This window comes from Pinus tabuliformis, chromosome 7 (genome assembly GCF_031772625.1).
Source record: "Pinus tabuliformis cultivar Carrire ecotype Pingquan chromosome 7, CPIR1, whole genome shotgun sequence".
Classification (NCBI taxonomy): domain Eukaryota; kingdom Viridiplantae; phylum Streptophyta; class Pinopsida; order Pinales; family Pinaceae; genus Pinus; species Pinus tabuliformis.
The window spans coordinates 327,882,951-327,903,656 of NC_142293.1; the positions used below are offsets into that span (position 1 = coordinate 327,882,951).

Below are 20,706 nucleotides of genomic sequence, written 5' to 3' on the forward strand. Positions count from 1 at the left end.
TTGTAGTGCTACCTTTCGGGCTGACTAATGCACCTGCCACTTTTATGTGTTTAATGAATAGTGTATTCCATAAATTTCTGGATAAATTTGTACTGATATTTATCGATGATATTCTGATTTACTCCCGTACTAAGGAGGAGCACGAGGAACATCTCAGGTTGGTACTGCAAACTCTTCGAGAGCACCAACTGTATGCTAAATTCAGCAAGTGTGATTTCTTCAAAGAGGAGATACAATATTTAGGTCATGTAATCAAAAAGGAAGGGATTGCAGTAGACCCTGAAAAAATAAGGACCATAATGGAATGGCCCGTACCTAAGGATGTGGCAGATATCAGGTCTTTCATGGGATTGGCCGGTTATTATAGAATATTTGTGGAGGGCTTCTCAAGAGTACCATATCCTATTACTTCCTTGCAAAAGAAAGGAAGGGCTTTCAAATGGACTTTAGAATGTCAGCAAAGCTTTGAGCAACTTAAGTGTTTGCTCACCTCTGCTCCCATTTTGAGTATAGAAGATCCTAATAAGGATTACGTGGTATGTACCGATGCAAGCCGAGAAGGCGTGGGTGGTGTGTTAATGCAAGAGGGGAAAGTGATCGCCTATGAATCAAGAAAGCTAAAGGAGCACGAGCAGAAATATTCTGCCTACGACTTAGAATTAGCAGCCGTCATACATGCACTAAAAATGTGGCGGCATTATCTTCTGGGAAGAAAATTTCTGTTGTTAACAGATCATCACAGTTTGACAAATTACTTCAGTCAGCCCACCCTGAATTCAAGGCAAGCCCGTTGGGCAGATTTCTTAAGTGGATTTGACTTTGATATTAAGCATTTGAAAGGAAGGGAAAACCGTGTGGCTGACGCACTGAGTCGGAAGGTGCAATGTTTATATGAAATTTCGTCCAAGAAATGGAAGAATCCCTTGCAAGAAATGATAAAAACAGCCGCAGATCAAGATGCCGAATACCAACAAATAAAACAACAGTTACAACTTTCCAGTGAAGAAAATCAGCAGGGGTATGAGATAGATGAGGATGGGATGCTGCTCTATAAAAAGAGGTTGTATGTACCTAATAAAAACAATCTTAAAAATCTGGTTTTGGACGAGTTTCATATCAGCCACTACGCAGGTCTTCCCGGATACCAGAAGATGCTTATTGCACTTCGGAAAGCATACTATTGGCCTGGAATGAAAAATAATGTAGCTGAATATTTAGCGCGGTGTTTGGAATGTCAGCAGATCAAAGCAGAACATCTACATCCGCAGGGTTATTACAACCTTTTCCCATTCCAGAATGGAAATGGGAAATCATATCCATGGATTTCATAACCGGGCTGCCTAGGACAAAGAAGCACAATGATTCTATTATGGTCGTAGTAGATAAATTAAGTAAGGCAGCGCACTTTATACCAGTGCAATCTACCTATAGAGCTGTGCAAATTGCACACATTTTTATGCAGAATGTGTTCAAACTGCATGGGCTTCCAAAGACAATAATATCCGATCGAGATGTAAAATTCACATCAACCTTCTGGAAAGCATTGTTTACCGAACTGGGTACACAGCTGAATTTCAGTACAGCCTATCATCCCCAGACCGATGGACAGACTGAACGAGTGAATCAAGTAGTAGAAGACATGTTAAGAGCATGCGTGATGCAGAAACTGACTCAATGGGAAGAATATTTACATTTGGTTGAATTTGCTTATAACAACGGATATCACACATCATTGAAAATGACTCCCTTTGAGGTCTTGTACGGACGGAAATGGCGTACACCCTCAAGTTGGAGTGGGCCTGAGGACAAATTGAGATTGGGGCCAGAAATGCTCAAAGAAATGGAGGACATGGTAAAAAGGGTGCGGACTAATTTAAAGGCTACCCAAGACCGCCAAAAGAGCTTTGCAGATTGGAAAAGAAGGTTCAAACAGTACCAGGTCGGCGACCATGTTTACGTAAGAATTCAAGCCAGGAAAAGTACCCTGCATTGGAGCGGTTGCGCCAAACTTGCACCCCGCTTTTTTTGACCTTTCCAGGTCTTGGCAAGAGTTGGGTCGGTAGCCTACCAGCTCACCCTGCCAAGCCACATTAGAATCCATAATGCCTTCCATGTTTCCATGCTTAAAAAATACATTTATGACCCTAAGCATGTGATCAAATGGCAAGATATACGGGTAAGAACTGATTTCAGTTTAACTAATTGGAAATGTGTTTTGGAGATAAATGACTGGTATTGTTGATGGTTGTAGGTCGAACCGGAAGGAGAGGTCCTGGTCGAGCCGCTGAGCATTCTCGACCGGAGAGAAGTACAACTGCGGAAGCGAGTTATTACCCAAGTTAAAGTGCAGTGGCAGCACTATAGGCCTGACGAGGCCACTTGGGAAGATGAGGAACTTCTTAAGCAAGCTTATCCGGGGCTGTTTGAGAACATCAGACATCGGGACGATGTCCAATCTCAGGCGGGGGAGATGTGATGACTCCGAGAAAAGTGTAAATATTTAAATCTTACTGTGGTAAAAGACAGAATTAAGATAACAATGGAAGACTGTTTGTTTTTAAAAAAAAACCTTAGTAGTATTTCTTGCTATTTTATATGTGCACTAAAAGAATAATTATTCCAATAAAGAAATACTTATGATAGTGTTGGCAACTCCCGGGAGGGAATTGGAAAAGAAAGTCAGTTATCAAAACTGCAAATAACCACCTTCCCTAACTGGAAAAGGGTCTCCAGGGAAAAGGGAAGGGGGTTGGCAAAACTCTGTGCTGTAGAGACAGGCAGAGAGAGAAAAGAGGAAAAGAAAACACGAAAAGACTAAGTCTGGTAAGGATCAGATAGTCGAGCACGAAGTGCAACCTTGCTGAGGATAGTGATCCGGCAAGAGGAAGCTTGGGGGGAGACTCTGGTCCTGGAGGACAAGTCTCATGGATGGGCGGTTAAACAGCTATGCACAGAATCTGCAGGTGATTTACTAAGGGATTAAAGAACTGGCAGTGACCAGGTAAGTAAAATAAACCTTAAAGCATCTGAAAGTTATCTGTGTGTTATATAAGTTATTGTTTCCTTGAAAATACAAATGTTACTTTCTATTGCTGCACTAGGAGGTCTGCAAACGATTGTGACTTGGGTACGATAAATTGTAGTACTTGTACCTGGAACAGGGAAAAGAGATAAGAACAGTGCGGGATGGAAACCTGGCAGTAGAGGTTACTGTCCCATTGTCAACACACATAGAAACAAAGATAAGACTAAAACCCCGACTGTGAACAGGATGGTTGAAACTGTTTTCCTGGGTAGTTTTAAAAGAGTCTTGTCAACATTAAGAAAAGCTATCAATAGTAGATCAGTGGTGTGGAATGACAATAACAATAACCCAAAACTTAATACGCGAAAATAGTATCTTCCCGAGATTTGTACCGAACTTAGGAAATAAGGTAAGTCAAGAAAGAAGAATAAAACATAACCCTCAGAGCCGGGTAAGCTCCTGCGGTAAAGAACAAGCTCCGCAATCATATTGTGCATGGTGAGTACCCAAATGGGTGGTGTATACCTGAAATACGGCCGCACCCGGAAAACCGAAAACTCATGGAGCAGGAATCGAAGCTTTACTTAGGCTATCATTTAAGCAAATTTAAAAGAAGACCGAGCAGCAGCTAAACTGTTACACAAAGAACTTAAAAAAAAAAAAACAGTGATATATATAATGAGTTAGGAAACCGATTAAACATCCAGACTTGCTGGTATAAACAAATATGATCAGTCATTCACTTACATACAGAAGGCATAGGGTCGAAACGACCGAAATCCTATTTTACCGTGATGCATTCGTAAATACTCATAAACATGTAATGAGAGACTTGCTGAACAAGCGTATACAAACATACGTAAATCTCTACAAAACACCAGAAGAATAATCAATACATTTCCTGAACAGTGATCTATATTGCGAATCTAGGCAGTATTCGGGTGACAGAACACATAAAAATTCTTTTTTAACAAAGAAAAAACTCGCAACAGATATGAAAATATAAATACAGAGTTTTAAGTCATAATAGATACGGCCACAAGGCTGTAACAGTCTAGTTTCCGGAAGCAAGTGGGTCTGGAACCCAACATCTGTAACCAGTAGAGTCGCGTTTGAAATTTAACTCAAGAATCATATGCAGTACACAGTTTAAAAAAATTACAACAATTCAAGGATTGAATTACAGCTCTTATAATCTAAAAGCTTTCCAACCCAGAACCGTTGGAAGCGTTAGGGTTTCTCTAGAACCCATATCACGAAACCAAGAAGAATTGGAACAGGTCAATGAAGAACCTCCCGTCGCCATCTGCATCCAACCATGGAAGAGTAAGGTTGGGGCTTCGGTCAGGCGCAGGGGTAACCCTCTGCCAATAGATAGAAGAACAAAAACGAAGGGAAATATTTAACCTGGATTAAAATACATACAACAAACAGAAAGCTGAAGGGTCGCACCTGTTGAATCGTCGGCATTCCATAGCCTTGAAGAGGACCTCCTTGCCTGAATCAATCTCAGAAGCGGACAACTGCGTTTATGCATTAAACGACAGAGGATAATCGTTAGCCCTGATTTCCTAAGGGAAAAATCAAGAGAACCAAAAACGATAAACTCAATAGAACAAAACTCATATGTTAACGACTGCAACACTTACCCAGAAGTCGTTTCGGATGTATATAAAACACAGAACGGACGCTCGGCGATGAGGATGCGCGCTGGGCGGAGGGGGTAGGTGTTCGCTCGGCGCAAAGTCGTCAATCAATCCACTGACTGTGGCGGGGTGGAGCGGAGAACAGCAGGGTCGCCGAGCTATGCCGAAAAACTCGAAGAGTCGAGAAGAGGAAGGTCTATATAGCATCGGCCTCTGGAAGTGATGTCGAAGGGGCATCTCCACCCTCAGATCCATTCTGGGTCATCCTTACCGTCGAATGAGGCAGCAAAAAAACAAGCGGTAATTCTCTAACCCCGAACCACACCCCTTCACATGAACAAGTCGACGGAATTTATTGCCGCGTCCATATGTCCACTGCGGATGGTGCCAGCGGTGCTGTCAGTCAGAGCTGCCTCGGGTTGCCAAATGCTGCAGCACATAGGTTATACGGTGGGTTTCACATATGGAGTGGGGCGATACTTTAGGTCTAACAAATATAACATATATAAATATTATCAGCCCGTGAATATAATACATGACCTTATCAGTCCATGCTAACCAAGAACTATAACAATAATGGTGTTGTAACCTTACCGTAATTTTTTTTTATATATATTTATTATATGGGTTCGGGTATGTGACAATAAACCACACGTGTTGGTTCGAAATGGGTACACAAATGAATTATGATGTGATTTTCGACCAAAACTCTTCTTAAAAATTTGATATAGATCACAAAAACCTAAATTCAACAATTTATAAGTTATATAAAATATATTGATAAAGATAAATCAACCTACAATTCTTATCTTATTCTCATTATATGATTAAAAAAAACTCATTATAATATAGGTTAATAAACATAAATCAATCTTCTAATATATTGTATAATTAATATGATCTGAAAACAAAATATTATAAGATATTATTTTATTGAATTTTTAAATAGAAATATACCATAAATTTGGTTATATATATATATATATATATATATATATTCAAAAATTCATATGTTAAGTTGTTGAGTATTTAATAACGAGTAATTCAAAAATTTATTTAAAATTTTATGATATTTTTATTTACCAAAAAAATAAAACAAAAATACAATTATAATTATAAATTTAAAAACATTATATATATATAATAATAAAGTGTTATATTGTGAATTTATATTAAATATTAAATAGATTTTTATGAAATAGATTAATATAATAACTGTTTTATTTGAAAATATTATTATCATTATTTTTCAAATATTATTTATAATTTATTTTAATTCCTATATTAAGATTATTTTTTATAATTGATGATTTTTAAAATTTGATAATAATGTTTTTTTACAATTTTATCAATATTATACTTCATTTTAATTTCTTTTTCATGCTTAACATATTTCAATACTTGATATTCACAATTATGTTTGGAGTTTATTTTAAATAAATAAAATAATAAAAAGACTAATATTAAGCATAAAAAGGTGGTTCACAATAAAATTATATTTATATATATATATATATATATATATATAAGAGGCTTAGGTATAACAATTTTATTAAATTTTGGCAAACATGCTAATAGTCTAAGATTTAGAATTATTTCAAGTAGTGTGACTTTTTTAATAACAGTAATGAGTTAGCTTGCATTTAAAGATAATAACAAAAATAACTATCCTTATTACTAATCTGACAACTAGATTATAATAAATTTTCCAAAAAAAATAATACTTAAAATTCTATATATTTCAATTTTTTATATTACTAAATATAAAGACGTTATAGCCCACCATAGATAAATTAAAATAAAATTCCAGAAAACTAAACTCATATTGAAAACACTTCTTAGAATTCTCTTCACTCAGTGTGACACTCTTACATCATTGTTAACTTATAATTCAATCGTATCACACTGCAAAGTATGGCGCTGCATCAAAACTTCAAAAGTAGATGAAGCATACAGGCACTAGGCGAGCGAAAACTTTTTAGAACTCTCGTCATTGTTATTACCATACTATGACAGGCCAGCTATCTATCCTTATTCAATGCGTATGACACTCAACGCATGGGGCTGCATATAAACCCTCAAAAGTTGTTGAAGCATACAAGTATTGGAGAAGCAAAGAAGGGTTGGATATGATCGATCATCACATCATTATTAAAGATATCTTTTATTACTAAATGTAACATCATTGTTACAGTGAGAATCTTTCCCTTTTGATGTAACTATTGTGTTTTACGGGTAGGTTTTCCATTAATACACAATTCTAATTATTTTTAAAAAATAAAAAACTAAAAACTAAAGTATTTTTTTTTGAAAAAATAAAAAAAATTGATATTGTAATAATTGTTTTGAAATTGTGATTTAATGTTCACTGTATTTTAAGATAAAATGATTTTTATCTTTAATTTTGAATTTCTTTTAAGTTATGATATTTTGGAAACTATCCAGTTTTAGTTTAGCAATGTTGATTTTCTTCTTTAAACTACAAAATCATAAAAATCTTTTTCATTTTCTATAACAAGGTTAATAATTTCTTTGTAACATTATAATTTTATTTTATTTTTTAAATTGTTATTGCAGTAGGATTTCTTCTTAAATTTAGATGTAATAATATTATTCATATTATCTTTAAGTGACATGTTTTTTTATTTTCCAATGATTTAGCCAAAACTACATTTGTATGCTATCTAGCTTTAGCCACATGTGATTTTGATTAGAGTTAGAGAAAATATTAAGAAGTATCTTGTTTTCCATTAAATATTTATTCATAAACAATGAAAACAATAGTTCTACACAAAAAAAAAAAAGAAGAAAAAGATAAAATAAATTCTCTATCTTAAAAAAATATAAATTATAAAATATTTTTAAATTTACTTTATTTATATAAATTATAAAATATTTTTAAATTTACTTTATTTTTCTCCCTAATTTTTTTTTGAAATATTCAAACATTTTCAAATAGCAAAGATAACATTAATAACACTATTTTCAAACAGAATATTCTTATTATCTATATTCATTAAGGAGACAACTTATCCGCACTTGTTTTTAATTCCCTAATAAACTTTCCCAAGTCAATCCTATGACACTGCAAAACAGGGTGGTGCGTCAAAACCCCGAGAGTAGGTGAAACATACATGATGATGATATCCACACTTTTTTTTAATTCCCTAATAAACTTTCCCAAGTCAATCCTATGACACTGCAAAACAGGGTGGTGCGTCAAAACCGCGAGAGTAGGTGAAACATACATGATGATGATACTAGCTAGAAATTGATGGAACACACTATTCATCAAACACATGAACGTGGCAGGTGCATTAGTCAATCCAAAAGGCAGCACTACAAACTCGCAGTGCCCATACCGAGTTCGGAAGGCTGTCTTAGCGATATCTTCTTCTTTAATCCGGATCTGATGGTATCCAGATCGCAGATCGATTTTAGAAAATACTGTCGCTCCCTTGACTTGATCAAATAGTTCATCGATCCACGGTAAAGGGTATTTATTTTTAATTGTAAGCTTGTTTAATTGCCGGTAATCAATACACATTCTAAGAGTTCCATCCTTCTTTCTGACGAATAGCACCGGAGCTCCCCATGGAGATACACTGGGGCGGATATAATTTTTATCCAGCAATTCTTGTAGTTGCATCTTCAATTCAGTCAACTCTGGCACACTCATTCTATAAGGTGTCCGCGAAACTGGAGCAGCTCCTGGTATTAACTCAATGGTGAAGTCTATGTCCCTCTTTGGAGGTAATCCAGGAATTTCTTCTAGGAATACATTTGCAAACTCTTTTATAACTGGAAGGTGTTCCAGTGGATTCTCCTTATTCTTGGTTTCTGCATAGCCCACCTGAATTGCATACACTTGGCATCTATTCCGGATGCATTTTGCCAGCTGAGATGCGGTGATTGGTCGGACTTGAACTGGTCGTTTAATTCCCTGCATTTCTTGTTCTATTCCAGCATCATCCTTGTATCGTATAGCTTTTGTTTTGCAGTTTACTAAAGCCCAATGCTTTTCTAGCCAGTCCATCCCAATTAGGACATCATAGGACCCGAGGGGAAGTATATTCAGGTCTGCCACTACCGGTTGTCCTGCTACCACTATAGGGCAGCTTTTTACCTTTGCCATTACTCGTCTTTTGGTTCCTATAGCTAGCTGTACCAGCCAAGGATTCCTGAACTTTTCAGGCTGCAATTTACATTGCTCAACTATATTTGGACTAATGTAACTTAAAGTAGCTCCAGGATCTATTAAAACAAAGATTGAAAGGTTTAAAATTTTACCTTCAAACTCTATCATGGTGGGCTGGTATTCTGCCTGGCGATCGTCCAAGGCTGCGTTAATTCTTGGCATACTTCGTCCCACGTCACCCACGGTGGATGCCTCATGAATCTGGGATATCTGATCAGTTCCCTTCCTTTGCGGACAATTCTTGATATAGTGCGGTCCACCACAACCCCAGCACTGCACTGGAGGTCTGGTTATTCCCTCAGTGTCCATCTTAGCGGGTTGTTCACTCATTCTGGTTTCACCGATGGACTTGGACCTGAATGCACTTCTTGGTGCTGCTCTACTATTCTGGCTCTTGCTGCTTCCTTTGATCCCGCCGCTTCGACTTCCCTTATTTTTTCCAACAGCTTTATTATTCTTCTTCTCATTCCATTTTCTGTTGGAACTGTCCCCTTTCTGTTTGCTCTGTTGATAGCAGATTCTGGCCTTACGAATTGCCTCATCCATAGTTCTAGGATTGTCAAATTCAATCCTTTCCCTCATATACATAGGTAGACTGCTGACAAACCGCTGCACCTTTGCTTTTTCTTCTTTAAGATAGGGTACATAGCGGAGCAAGGATGTGAAACGATTGATGAACTCATCCATAGTCTGCTGCCCCAACCGCAGATCATGGAATTCCTTCGCCTTTTCATCATAAAACCGTTCCGTCAAGTATCTCTCTTTAAAATATCTCTGGAATTTTTCCCATGTTATGGTTCGTTCAGTTACGCCTTTCACGATTTTTACTTCCTCCCACCACAATGTCGCCTTCCCTTGTAACTGGAAGATGACCAACCTTACCTTCAAGTTATGGTCATATTCATATAACTGAAAATATTTATTCATGTTGATTAGCCATGCCTCTGCTGCTTCTTCTTGTTCCCCATCGTAATGCGGGGGTTTAATCTTTCGGAATTCTCCTTGCAGTTCCACCTTTTGACGCTTTGAGGTCTGTTGTTCTGATGCATTATCAGATTGGTCCTCTCCTTCTTCAGGAATTTCAGATTCTGCGTGATATTGTTCCTCCTCCGTCGTTTTCTGCTGTTCTGCGCTGGGATGAGCTAATGGCGAGTTCTTTCTATCAGACAAACTTTTCAAAATCCTTTCCTGTTCCATTGTCAGTCGTGTATTATCCTCTCGGAGCCGGGCCATCTCCCTTTTCAGCTCTTGGACGGTTTCTAGTATGGCCAGATTCGTGCTGCGGGTCTCCTCACCCAGTTGCACACACAATTCTGCATTATCTCCAAAATTTGTTGCAGGCCCCCAATTGGCTGCAGGCCTACGCGGTGCACTGCCCGAACCTTGCATATTACTTGTCATGGTCTGATCATGCAACATATAACTTTGTGAGCTACCTGCACAATTCTGTCATTTCAACAAGATTATTATTGTCATAATGACCTTCTCAACTTTAACACTTATCCATTTCCGAGAGGCCACAGTATGGGTAACCTCCGCTCTGATACCAATTTGTCACGTACCTGCAACTTTAACATATATATAAAAAAAAAAAAAAAATTATATGGTATACAACTAACGCATATACACTATGGTTAGCAGCTGCTTATTATTGAAATATGTTTTAAGTTTATGGCCACCCACCGTGTATACGTGCCTAACCCGAGGCATTCTATATGTGGCAGGCAATGTATCTATGGCCAGCTTTGTTTGACATCACATTGCTTATTCGGCAGTCAATACATAATTATGTTTATTTGTTAACTATGTGGTTTGAGCCTCTTATATTAAATCTTCGAGTTGATCGAAGCTGTACTAAGCTCTTCTGTTGGCGCCTCCTGCGCGGGACATCTGGCAAGAGCATTGAATCTTGCCGGACGATTCATGTGAACAAAGCTCTGTTACTGTGCTTGGGTTCTTCCCGCGCCTGGCTTTTGGGTAAGGGTGCCTTCATCTACGGTGCTCATTTGATCTATGAGGTCAAGGGTTGGAAGGGTTCCACGTTTCTCCACTGGCAGCCTGGTTTATACTTGGCGCTCGTCGGATTATTCGAGATTTCCTTTGTCACTCTTTCGTTCTCCGTTCCTTGCTGCATGGACTGGTTCACTGCTCCGCGCCACGACCTCTGCGATTCCAGACTCTGGCGCCATCCGGAAGATTCCCAGCTCCACAGACTTCATGACCAAAGCTATCAGGTATTATGCTCCTCGACAGAAGATCTAAAGTTTCATTTATCTTAATGTTTTTGCACTGAGGTCTAACTTCTCATCGTTGGCACGACAAGTTGCAAACAAAGGGGTTCCGGCTTCTACAGCTTGGAGAAGAGATAAACCCGTTGAAGCTCGCCGAGCTTACCTCCGGTTTGCTGGCTTATTTATCGGTTAATTTCCCTCTGTCATGACTTTTAGTTTTTGCCAGGGGTTTTTCCTCTGTGTTGGCGAAGAGACCCCAACCCTGTTGTCTTTGGTTGGTCGCAGGTCTTCATGAACCAACGCTCTTAACTCTTCAAGAGTTCTGGAACTTGGTCTCTTTTTTTATAGAGTTGGGTTTTCTCATCTGCGGTGATTTGGGCTCTTACCCATGTATTTCCGAGGCTGGAAACTACTATACAGCTATCTGTATTTGCATTAGGTGTATCTGATATGACTATAGACTTGTTTAAGACTATCCATAACCCTGGTTGGAACCAGTGGCTTGTTTACTTGTATATTCATATGGCTCGAGGCTTTTTGGTTTAATGTATCTATCTATTTCAGTTATATAATGTCTTGATTCTCTGTCATGGATACGAATGACTGTTCTATAACGCAGCGTAGGGTTTTGTTTAATTCCATATACATGATGTTTCCTCGTTTTCCAGTTTTACGCTGGTTAAGTTTCGTATCTGAGCAAACGTGTTGACTAATCTACAGTTATCTTTTGTTTCGCCAATGTTTTGATTGACTTATGTATGGAATACCCTCTGTCGTGCCAACATCTGAATCCTGTAGATGTATGGCCGGCTGGGTAAAGGGTTTGAATGGGTAAATTTAGAGTCACCTCGTCGTATCATCCTCTGTTTTCCATAGATGATTGATTGATGGTTCAAGACTCGTCAATTCGAACCCTAAGTTCTGTATTATGTGTTTATGTACCATATCAATTCGGTCAATCATATGTTTTGAAGTTCTGGTTTATTATGGGCAGCCATTACATTCGCGGCCTTGAGGAATGCATATTTCCCTATTGTTCTTGATGCATGCAGTCGGGTTACGGTTCTTAAAGAAATATCGTTTGGTTCTGAAGCATTGTTTATGCCCGTCTCTGTATGGTTTACACAGTGGTTAAACTACTCTTTGGTTATCCGCGGCATGGGTCTTTAACCTGTTATTAACTCCTTTCTTTTCATTACGTGGACTTGGGAAAGTCTCATTTGCCATGGCTATACCGAGTTTATCTCCACGCCAATATACCTTTCCTTACTTGTTGACCTTCTACTGGTATAGTATTTACAGGTGCTATAGTTTCTATATAACTACTTGCGACCGTTAGGGTCTGGTTTATTATATCGACCCAGATTTATTGGATGTATGAGGGTTTCAGTTTTCTGTGACTCGTCTTTCTCCAGACTTGTAATCTTTTAATTGATAAAGACAAACTTATATTAATAATAGTCCGCTTCGTTGATTTACAGTGTTCAGCTGTCCTCAGCTCTTGAAATTTTAACTGTTCTGGTTACATTTCTTTCCTGCAAAGAATATTACAGCCTAACAGTCTTTGACCTTATGATTGTACGGGTGTTTTCCATCTTCTGGTTTTCTTTAAGGTTGACTGTTCCTATTCTGATACCTCTGAGCTACACAGTCACGTTATCCTTAATTCAGGCAGTTAAACTGTGTATAGTTATACTCAGACATGCTAGCTCTCACTTCTACAGCTAGGTTTTTTACTAATGCAATTAACTTCTTTAAGCTATTATAATCAATTGCTCAGATAATCATAGTTGTACTATAGATAACTAGGCATATGAGGGTTCCAGTACTTACCTGATTCCCTCTGGTAAGTTGAATCTGGAACGCTTCTCCTGCCAAATAGTTGTGTATCGCTTGTTTTCCACCCAACCGTGAGATCAGTCTCTCAAGACCTGAGTCTCCCCCCAAGCTTCTGCTTACCGGATCACTATCCTCAGTAAGCCAGCACTGTGTGCTGGACTATCTGGTCCTTACCAGACTTAGTCCAAAACAAATTTCTTTCTTTTTTGTTTCCTTCTCTGTCTGTCTCTACAACACAGAGAGAAACTATCCCCACCCTTTCCTTTTTCCTGGAGATCTTTCCAGTTAAGGAAGGTGGTTATTTTCAGTTTCATTAATTGCTTTCCCTTTTGAGAAACTCAATGCTCTTTGAGTAATTCTTTAAACATTACTTTAATGCATAATTCAAATCAACAGATTGCTCTTTAAAAGAAAATAGTTATGAATGTCATTCAGTTTTTACTGCAGTAAACTTTTTAAATAATTACATTTACGGGGTCATCACATCTCCCCCTCCTGAGATTGGACATCGTCCCGATGTCTAGTGTCTCCAAACAGTTCTAGATAGGCTTTCCGAAACAGCTCTTCGTCCTCCCAAGTGGCCTCTTCAGGCCCATAGTGCTGCCATTGCACTTTAATTTGGGTAATAACCCGCTTCCGCAACTGCACTTCTCTCCGGTCGAGAATGCTCCGCGGCTCGACCCGAACTTCTCCTTCCGGTTCGACCTGCAATCAATAACAGTATCAATCTTTTGTTACAGATACATTTTCAAGTAGTTTTTAGAGAAAAACCATCCTTACCCTTATATCCTGCCACTTGATCACATGCTTAGGATCATAGATATATTTCTTAAGCATGGATACATGAAAGACATTATGTATTCTAATGTGGCTTGGTAGGGCTAGCTGATAAGCTACTGGCCCAACCCTTGCTAAGACCTGAAAAGGTCCGAAGTATCAGGGTGCAAGTTTAGCGCAGCTGCTCCACTGCAGAGTACTTTTCCTTGTCTGAATTCTGATATAAACATGATCGCCCACCTGATACTCTTTAAACCTTCTTTTTCGATCTGCAAAGTTTCTCTGTCTATCCTGAGCGGCCTTCAGGTTGGCTCGCACCTTTTTGACCATATCCTCCATCTCCTTGAGCATTTCTGGTCCCAACCTTAACTTGTCCTCCGGGCCACTCCAATTTGAGGGTGTCCGACATTTCCGTCCATACAAGACTTCAAATGGAGACATCTGAATCGATGTGTGATAACCATTGTTGTAAGCGAATTCTACCAGGTGCAAATAGTCCTCCCATTGTGTCGGTTTCTGCATGACACATGCCCTCAACATATCTTCCACCATCTGATTTACTCTCTCTATCTGTCCATCAGTCTGGGGGTGGTAAGCTGTGCTAAAATTCAGCTGTGTACCCAATTCTGCAAATAGCGCCCTCCAGAAAGCGGACGTAAACTTTACATCCCGATCTGATATTATAGTCTTTGGGAGTCCATGAAGTCTGAACACATTTTGCATGAAGATGTGCGCAATTTGCACTGCCCTGTAGGTGGATTGTACTGGTATGAAATGTGCTGCTTTGCTTAACTTATCAACCACCACCATAATAGAGTCATTGTTTCTTTTTGTTTTTGGCAGCCCCGTTATGAAATCCATTGATATAATTTCCCATTTCCATTCTGGAATGGGCAGGGGTTGCAATAATCCAGCCGGGTGCTGATGCTCCGTCTTGATCTGCTGACACTCCAAACACCGCGCTAAATATTCAGCCACATGCTTTTTCATTCCCAGACAGTAGTACTCCTTCCGAAGTGCAGTCAGCATTTTCTGGTACCCGGGATGACCAGCGTAATGACTAGTATGAAACTCATTCAAGATTAAGTTTTTGAGGTTGTTGTCATTTGGTACAAACAATCTCTTTTTGTAAAACAACATTCCATCCTTGTTAACCTCATAGTCTTGCGGACTTCCCTCACTGGAATGTGACATATGCCGCTTCATTTGTTGGTATTCAGCATCTTGGCTTGCTGTTGTTTTCATCTTTTCCAGCAAGGAATTCTCCCATCTACTGAATGTAACTTCATACAAACATTGCACCTTTCGACTCAATGCGTCAGCTAGTCGATTTTCCTTTCCCTTCAGATGTCGAATGTCAAAGTCGAACCCACTTAAGAAATCTGCCCAACGAGCTTGCCTTGTGTTTAATGTGGGCTGGCTAAAATAATTTGTTAAACTGTGATGATCTGTGAGTAGCAAAAATTTCCTTCCCAGAAGGTAGTGTCGCCACATCTTAAGCGCATGTATGACAGCTGCTAATTCCAGATCATAGGCAGAATACTTCTGCTCATGCTCCTTCAATTTTCTTGATTCATAGGCGATCACTTTTCCTTCTTGCATTAGCACACCTCCAACTCCTTCTCCACTAGCATCGGTACACACCACATAGTCCTTGTTCGGATCAGCTATACTTAAAACAGGAGCAGATGTGAGTAATTAATTAAGCTTCTCAAAACTTTGTTGACATTCAGAACTCCATCTGAATGTCCTTCCTTTCTTTTGCAAAGATGTGATAGGGTATGCCACCCTTGAAAAACCTTCCACGAATCTTCTGTAATATCCCGCCAATCCCATGAAGGATCTGATATCCGCTACGTCTTTTGGCACCGGCCAATCTAGTATGGTTTTTATTTTCTCAGGATCAACAGCAATTCCTTCTTTTGAAATTACATGACCCAAATACTGAATTTCTTCTTTATAAAAATCACATTTGCTGAGTTTGGCATACAACTGATGTTCTCGCAAAGTCTGTAGTACCATCCAAAGATGTTCCTCATGCTCCTCCTTAGAACGAGAATAAATCAAAATATCATCAATGAATATTAACACAAATTTGTCTAGAAATTGATGGAACACACTATTCATCAAACACATGAACGTGGCAGGTGCATTAGTCAATCCAAAAGGCAGCACTACAAACTCGTAGTGCCCATACCGAGTTCGGAAGGCTGTCTTAGCGATATCTTCTTCTTTAATCCGGATATGATGGTATCCAGATCGCAGATCGATTTTAGAAAATACTGTCGCTCCCTTGACTTGATCAAATAGTTCATCGATCCGTGGTAAAGGGTATTTATTTTTAATTGTAAGCTTGTTTAATTGCCGGTAATCAATACACATTCTAAGAGTTCCATCCTTCTTTCTGATGAATAGCACCGGAGCTCCCCATGGAGATACACTGGGGCGGATATAATTTTTATCCAGCAATTCTTGTAGTTGCATCTTCAATTCAGTCAACTCTGGCACACTCATTCTATAAGGTGTCCGCGAAACTGGAGCAGCTCCTGGTATTAACTCAATGGTGAAGTCTATGTCCCTCTTTGGAGGTAATCCAGGAATTTCTTCTGGGAATACATATGCAAACTCTTTTATAACTGGAAGGTGTTCGAGTGGATTCTCCTTATTCTTGGTTTCTGCATAGCCCACCTGAATTGCATACACTTGGCATCTATTCCGGATGCATTTTGCCAGCTGAGATGCGGTGATTGGTCGGACTTGAACTGGTCGTTTAATTCCCTGCATTTCTTGTTCTATTCCAGCATCATCCTTGTATCGTATAGCTTTTGTTTTGCAGTTTACTAAAGCCCAATGCTTTTCTAGCCAGTCCATCCCAATTAGGACATCATAGGACCCGAGCGGAAGTATATTCAGGTCTGCCACTACCGGCTGTCCTGCTACCACTATAGGGCAGCTTTTTACCTTTGCCATTACTCGTCTTTTGGTTCCTGTAGCTAGCTGTACCAGCCAAGGATTCCTGAACTTTTCAGGCTGCAATTTACATTGCTCAACTATCTTTGGACTAATGTAACTTAAAGTAGCTCCAGGATCTATTAAAACAAAGATGGAAAGGTTTAAAATTTTACCTTCAAACTCTATCATGGTGGGCTGGTATTCTGCCTGGCGATCGTCCAATGCTGCGTTAATTCTTGGCATACTTCGTCCCACGTCACCCACGGTGGATGCCTCATGAATCTGGGATATCTGATCAGTTCCCTTCCTTTGCGGACAATTCTTGACATAGTGCGGTCCACCACAACCCCAGCACTGCACTGGAGGTTTGGTTATTCCCTCAGTGTCCATCTTAGCGGGTTGTTCACTCATTCTGGTTTCACCGATGGACTTGGACCTGAATGCACTTCTTGGTGCTGCTCTACTATTCTGGCTCTTGCTGCTTCCTTTGATCCCGCCGCTTCGACTTCCCTTATTTTTTCCAACAGCTTTATTATTCTTCTTCTCATTCCATTTTCTGTTGGAACTGTCCCCTTTCTGTTTGCTCTGTTGATAGCAGATTCTGGCCTTACGAATTGCCTCATCCATAGTTCTAGGATTGTCGAATTCAATCCTTTCCCTCATATACATAGGTAGACTGCTGACAAACCGCTGCACCTTGGCTTTTTCTTCTTTAAGATAGGGTACATAGTGGAGCAAGGATGTGAAACGATTGATGAACTCATCCATAGTCTGCTGCCCCAACCGCAGATCATGGAATTCCTTCGCCTTTTCATCATAAAACCGTTCCGTCAAGTATCTCTCTTTAAAATATCTCTGGAATTTTTCCCATGTTATGGTTCGTTCAGTTACGCCTTTCACGATTTTTACTTCCTCCCACCACAATGTCGCCTTCCCTTGTAACTGGAAGATGACCCACCTTTCCTTCAAGTTATGGTCATATTCATATAACTGAAAATATTTATTCATGTTGATTAGCCATGCCTCTGTTGCTTCTTCTTGTTCCCCATCGTAATGCGGGGGTTTAATCTTTCGGAATTCTCCTTGCAATTCCACCTTTTGACGCTTTGAGGTCTGCTGTTCTGATGCATTATCAGATTGGTCCTCTCCTTCTTCAGGAATTTCAGATTCTGCGTGATATTGTTCCTCCTCCGTCGTTTTCTGTTGTTCTGCGCTGGGATGAGCTAATGGCGGGTTCTGTCTATCAGACAAACTTTTCAAAATCCTTTCATGTTCCATTGTCAGTCGTGTATTCTCCTCTCGGAGCCGGGCCATCTCCCTTTTCAGCTCTTGGACGGTTTCTAGTATGGCCAGATTCGTGCGTGGGTCTCCTCACCCAGCTGCACCCACAATTCTGCATTATCTCCAAAATTTGTTGCAGGCCCCCAATTGGCTGCAGGCCTATGCGGTGCGCTGCCCGAACCTTTCATATTACTTGTCATGGTCTGATCGTAACATATAACTTTGTGAGCTACCTGCACAATTCTGTCAGTTCAACAAGATTATTATTGTCATAATGACCTTCTCAACTTTAACACTTATCCATTTCCCAGAGGCCACAGTATGGGTAACCTCCGCTCTGATACCAATTTGTCACGTACCTACAACTTTAACATATATATAAAAAAAAAAAAAATTATATGGTATACAACTAACACATATACACTATGGTTAGTAGTTGCTTATTATTGAAATATGTTTTAAGTTTATGGCCACCCACTGTGTATACGTGCCTAACCCGAGGCATCGTATATGTGGCAGGAAATGTATCTATGGCCAGCTTTGTTCGACATCACATTGGTTATTCGGCAGTCAATACATAATTATGTTTATTTGTTAACTATGTGGTTTGAGCCTCTTATATTAAATCTTCGAGTTGATCGAAGCTGTACTAAGCTCTTCTGTTGGCGCCTCCTGCGCGGGACATCTGGCAAGAGCATTGAATCTTGCCGGACGATTCACGTGAACAAAGCTCGGTTACTGTGCTTGGGTTCTTCCCGCGCCTGGCTTTTGGGTAAGGGTGGCTTCATCTACGGTGCTCATTTGATCTATGAGGTCAAGGGCTGGAAGGGTTCCACGTTTCTCCACTGGCAGCCTAGTTTATACTTGGCGCTCCCCGGATTATTCGAGATTTCCTTTGTCACTCTTTCGTTCTCTGTTCCTTGCTGCATGGACTGGTTCACTGCTCCGCGCCACGACCTCTGCGATTCCAGGCTCTGGCGCCATCCGGAAGATTCCCAGCTCCACAGACTTCATGACCGAAGCTATCAGGTATTATGCTCCTCGACAGAAGATCTGAAGTTTCATTTATCTTAATGTTTTTTCACTGAGGTCTAACTTCTCGTCGTTGGCACGATAGGTTGGAAACAAAGGGGTTTCGGCTTCTACAGCTTGGAGAAGAGATAAACCCGTTGAAGCTCGCCGAGCTTACCCACAGGTATTTATCCGGTTTGCTGGCTTAGTTATCGGTTAATTTCCCTCTGTCATGACTTTCAGTTTTTGCCAGGGGTTTTTCCTCTGTGTTGGAGAAGAGACCCCAACCCTGTTGTCTTTGGTTGGTCGCAGGTCTTCATGAACCAACGCTCTTAACTCTTCAAGAGTTCTGGAACTTGGTCTCTTTTTTTATAGAGTTGGGTTTCTCATCTGCGGTGATTTGGGCTCTTACCCATGTATTTCCGAGGCTGGAAACTACTATACAACTATCTGTATTTGCATTGGGTGTATCTGATATGACTATAGACTTGTTTAAGACTATCCATAACCTTGGTTGGAACCAGCGGCTTGTTTACTTGTATATTCATATAGCTCGAGGCTTTTCGGTTTAATGTATCTATCTATTTTAGTTATATAATGTCTTGATTCTCTGTCATGGATACGAATGACTGTTCTATAACGCAGCGTAGGGTTTTGTTTAATTCCATATACATGATGTTTCCTCGTTGTTCCAGTTTTACGCTGGTTAAGTTTCGTATCTGAGCAAACGTGTTGACTAATTCTACAGTTATCTTTTATTTCACCAATGTTTTGATTGACTTATGTATGGAATACCCTCGCCATGCCAACATCTGAATCCTGTAGATGTATGGCCGGCTGGGTAAAGGGTTTGAATGGGTAAATTTAGAGTCACCTCGTATATCATCCTCTGTTTTCCATAGATGATTGATCTGACGTTCAAGACTCGTAAGCTAATTGGCATATGAGATCAGTCTCTCAAATAGACCTGAGTCTCTCTCAAGACCCCCCAAGCTTCTGCTTACCGGATCACTATCCTTAGTAAGCCAGCACTGTGTGCTGGACTATCTGGTCCTTACCAGACTTAGTCCAAAACAAATTTCTTTCTTTTCTGTTTCCTTCTCTGTCTGTCTCTACAGCACAGAGAGAAACTATCCCCACCCTTTCCTTTTTCCTGGAGATCTTTCCAGTTAAGGAAGGTGGTTATTTTCAGTTTCATTAACTGCTTTCCCTTTTGAGAAACTCAATGCTCTTTGAGTAATTCTTTAAACATTACTTTAATGCATAATTCAAATCAACAGATTGCTCTTTAAAAGAAAATAGTTCTCAATGTCATTCAGTTTTTACTGCAGTAAACTTTTTAAATAATTACATTTACGGGGTCATCACATCTCCCCCTCATGAGATTGGACATCGTCCCGATGTCTAGTGTCTCCAAACAGTTCCGGATAGGCTTTCCGAAACAGCTCTTCGTCCTCCCAAGCGGCCTCTTCAGGCCCATAGTGCTGACATTGCACTTTAATTTGGGTAATAACCCGCTTCCGCAACTGCACTTCTCTCCGGTCGAGAATGCTCAGCGGCTCGACCCGAACTTCTCCTTCCGGTTCGACCTGCAATCAATAACAGTATCAGTCTTTTGTTACAGATACATTTTCAAGTAGTTTTTAGAGAAAAACCATCCTTACCCTTATATCCTGCCACTTGATCACATGCTTAGGATCATAGATATATTTCTTAAGCATGGATACATGAAAGACATTATGTATT

At 39.7% G+C, this 20,706-nt stretch overlaps 1 protein-coding gene across 1 annotated transcript; it reads left to right on the plus strand.

Moving 5' to 3' along the window:
• Positions 1–299: 299 nt before the first annotated feature.
• LOC149247263 (uncharacterized) lies at positions 300–2,476 on the plus strand. The gene is made up of 5 exons (XM_089443734.1): positions 300–688; positions 1,121–1,202; positions 1,463–1,957; positions 2,252–2,269; positions 2,351–2,476. Exons 1-5 carry the CDS (start codon positions 300–302, stop codon positions 2,474–2,476), a joined length of 1,110 nt encoding a protein of 369 aa, XP_089299860.1.
• Positions 2,477–20,706: the final 18,230 nt, after the last annotated feature.

Bases quoted from the DNA above. Each gene is read 5' to 3' on its own strand.
- LOC149247263 (XM_089443734.1), top strand. From the start codon at position 300: ATGGAATGGCCCGTACCTAAGGATGTGGCAGATATCAGGTCTTTCATG. The intron at 689-1,120 runs GTGGCGGCATTA...GTTTCATATCAG, and splicing joins GTCATACATGCACTAAAAAT to CCACTACGCAGGTCTTCCCG. The intron at 1,203-1,462 runs GTAGCTGAATAT...ATTTTTATGCAG, and splicing joins GGCCTGGAATGAAAAATAAT to AATGTGTTCAAACTGCATGG.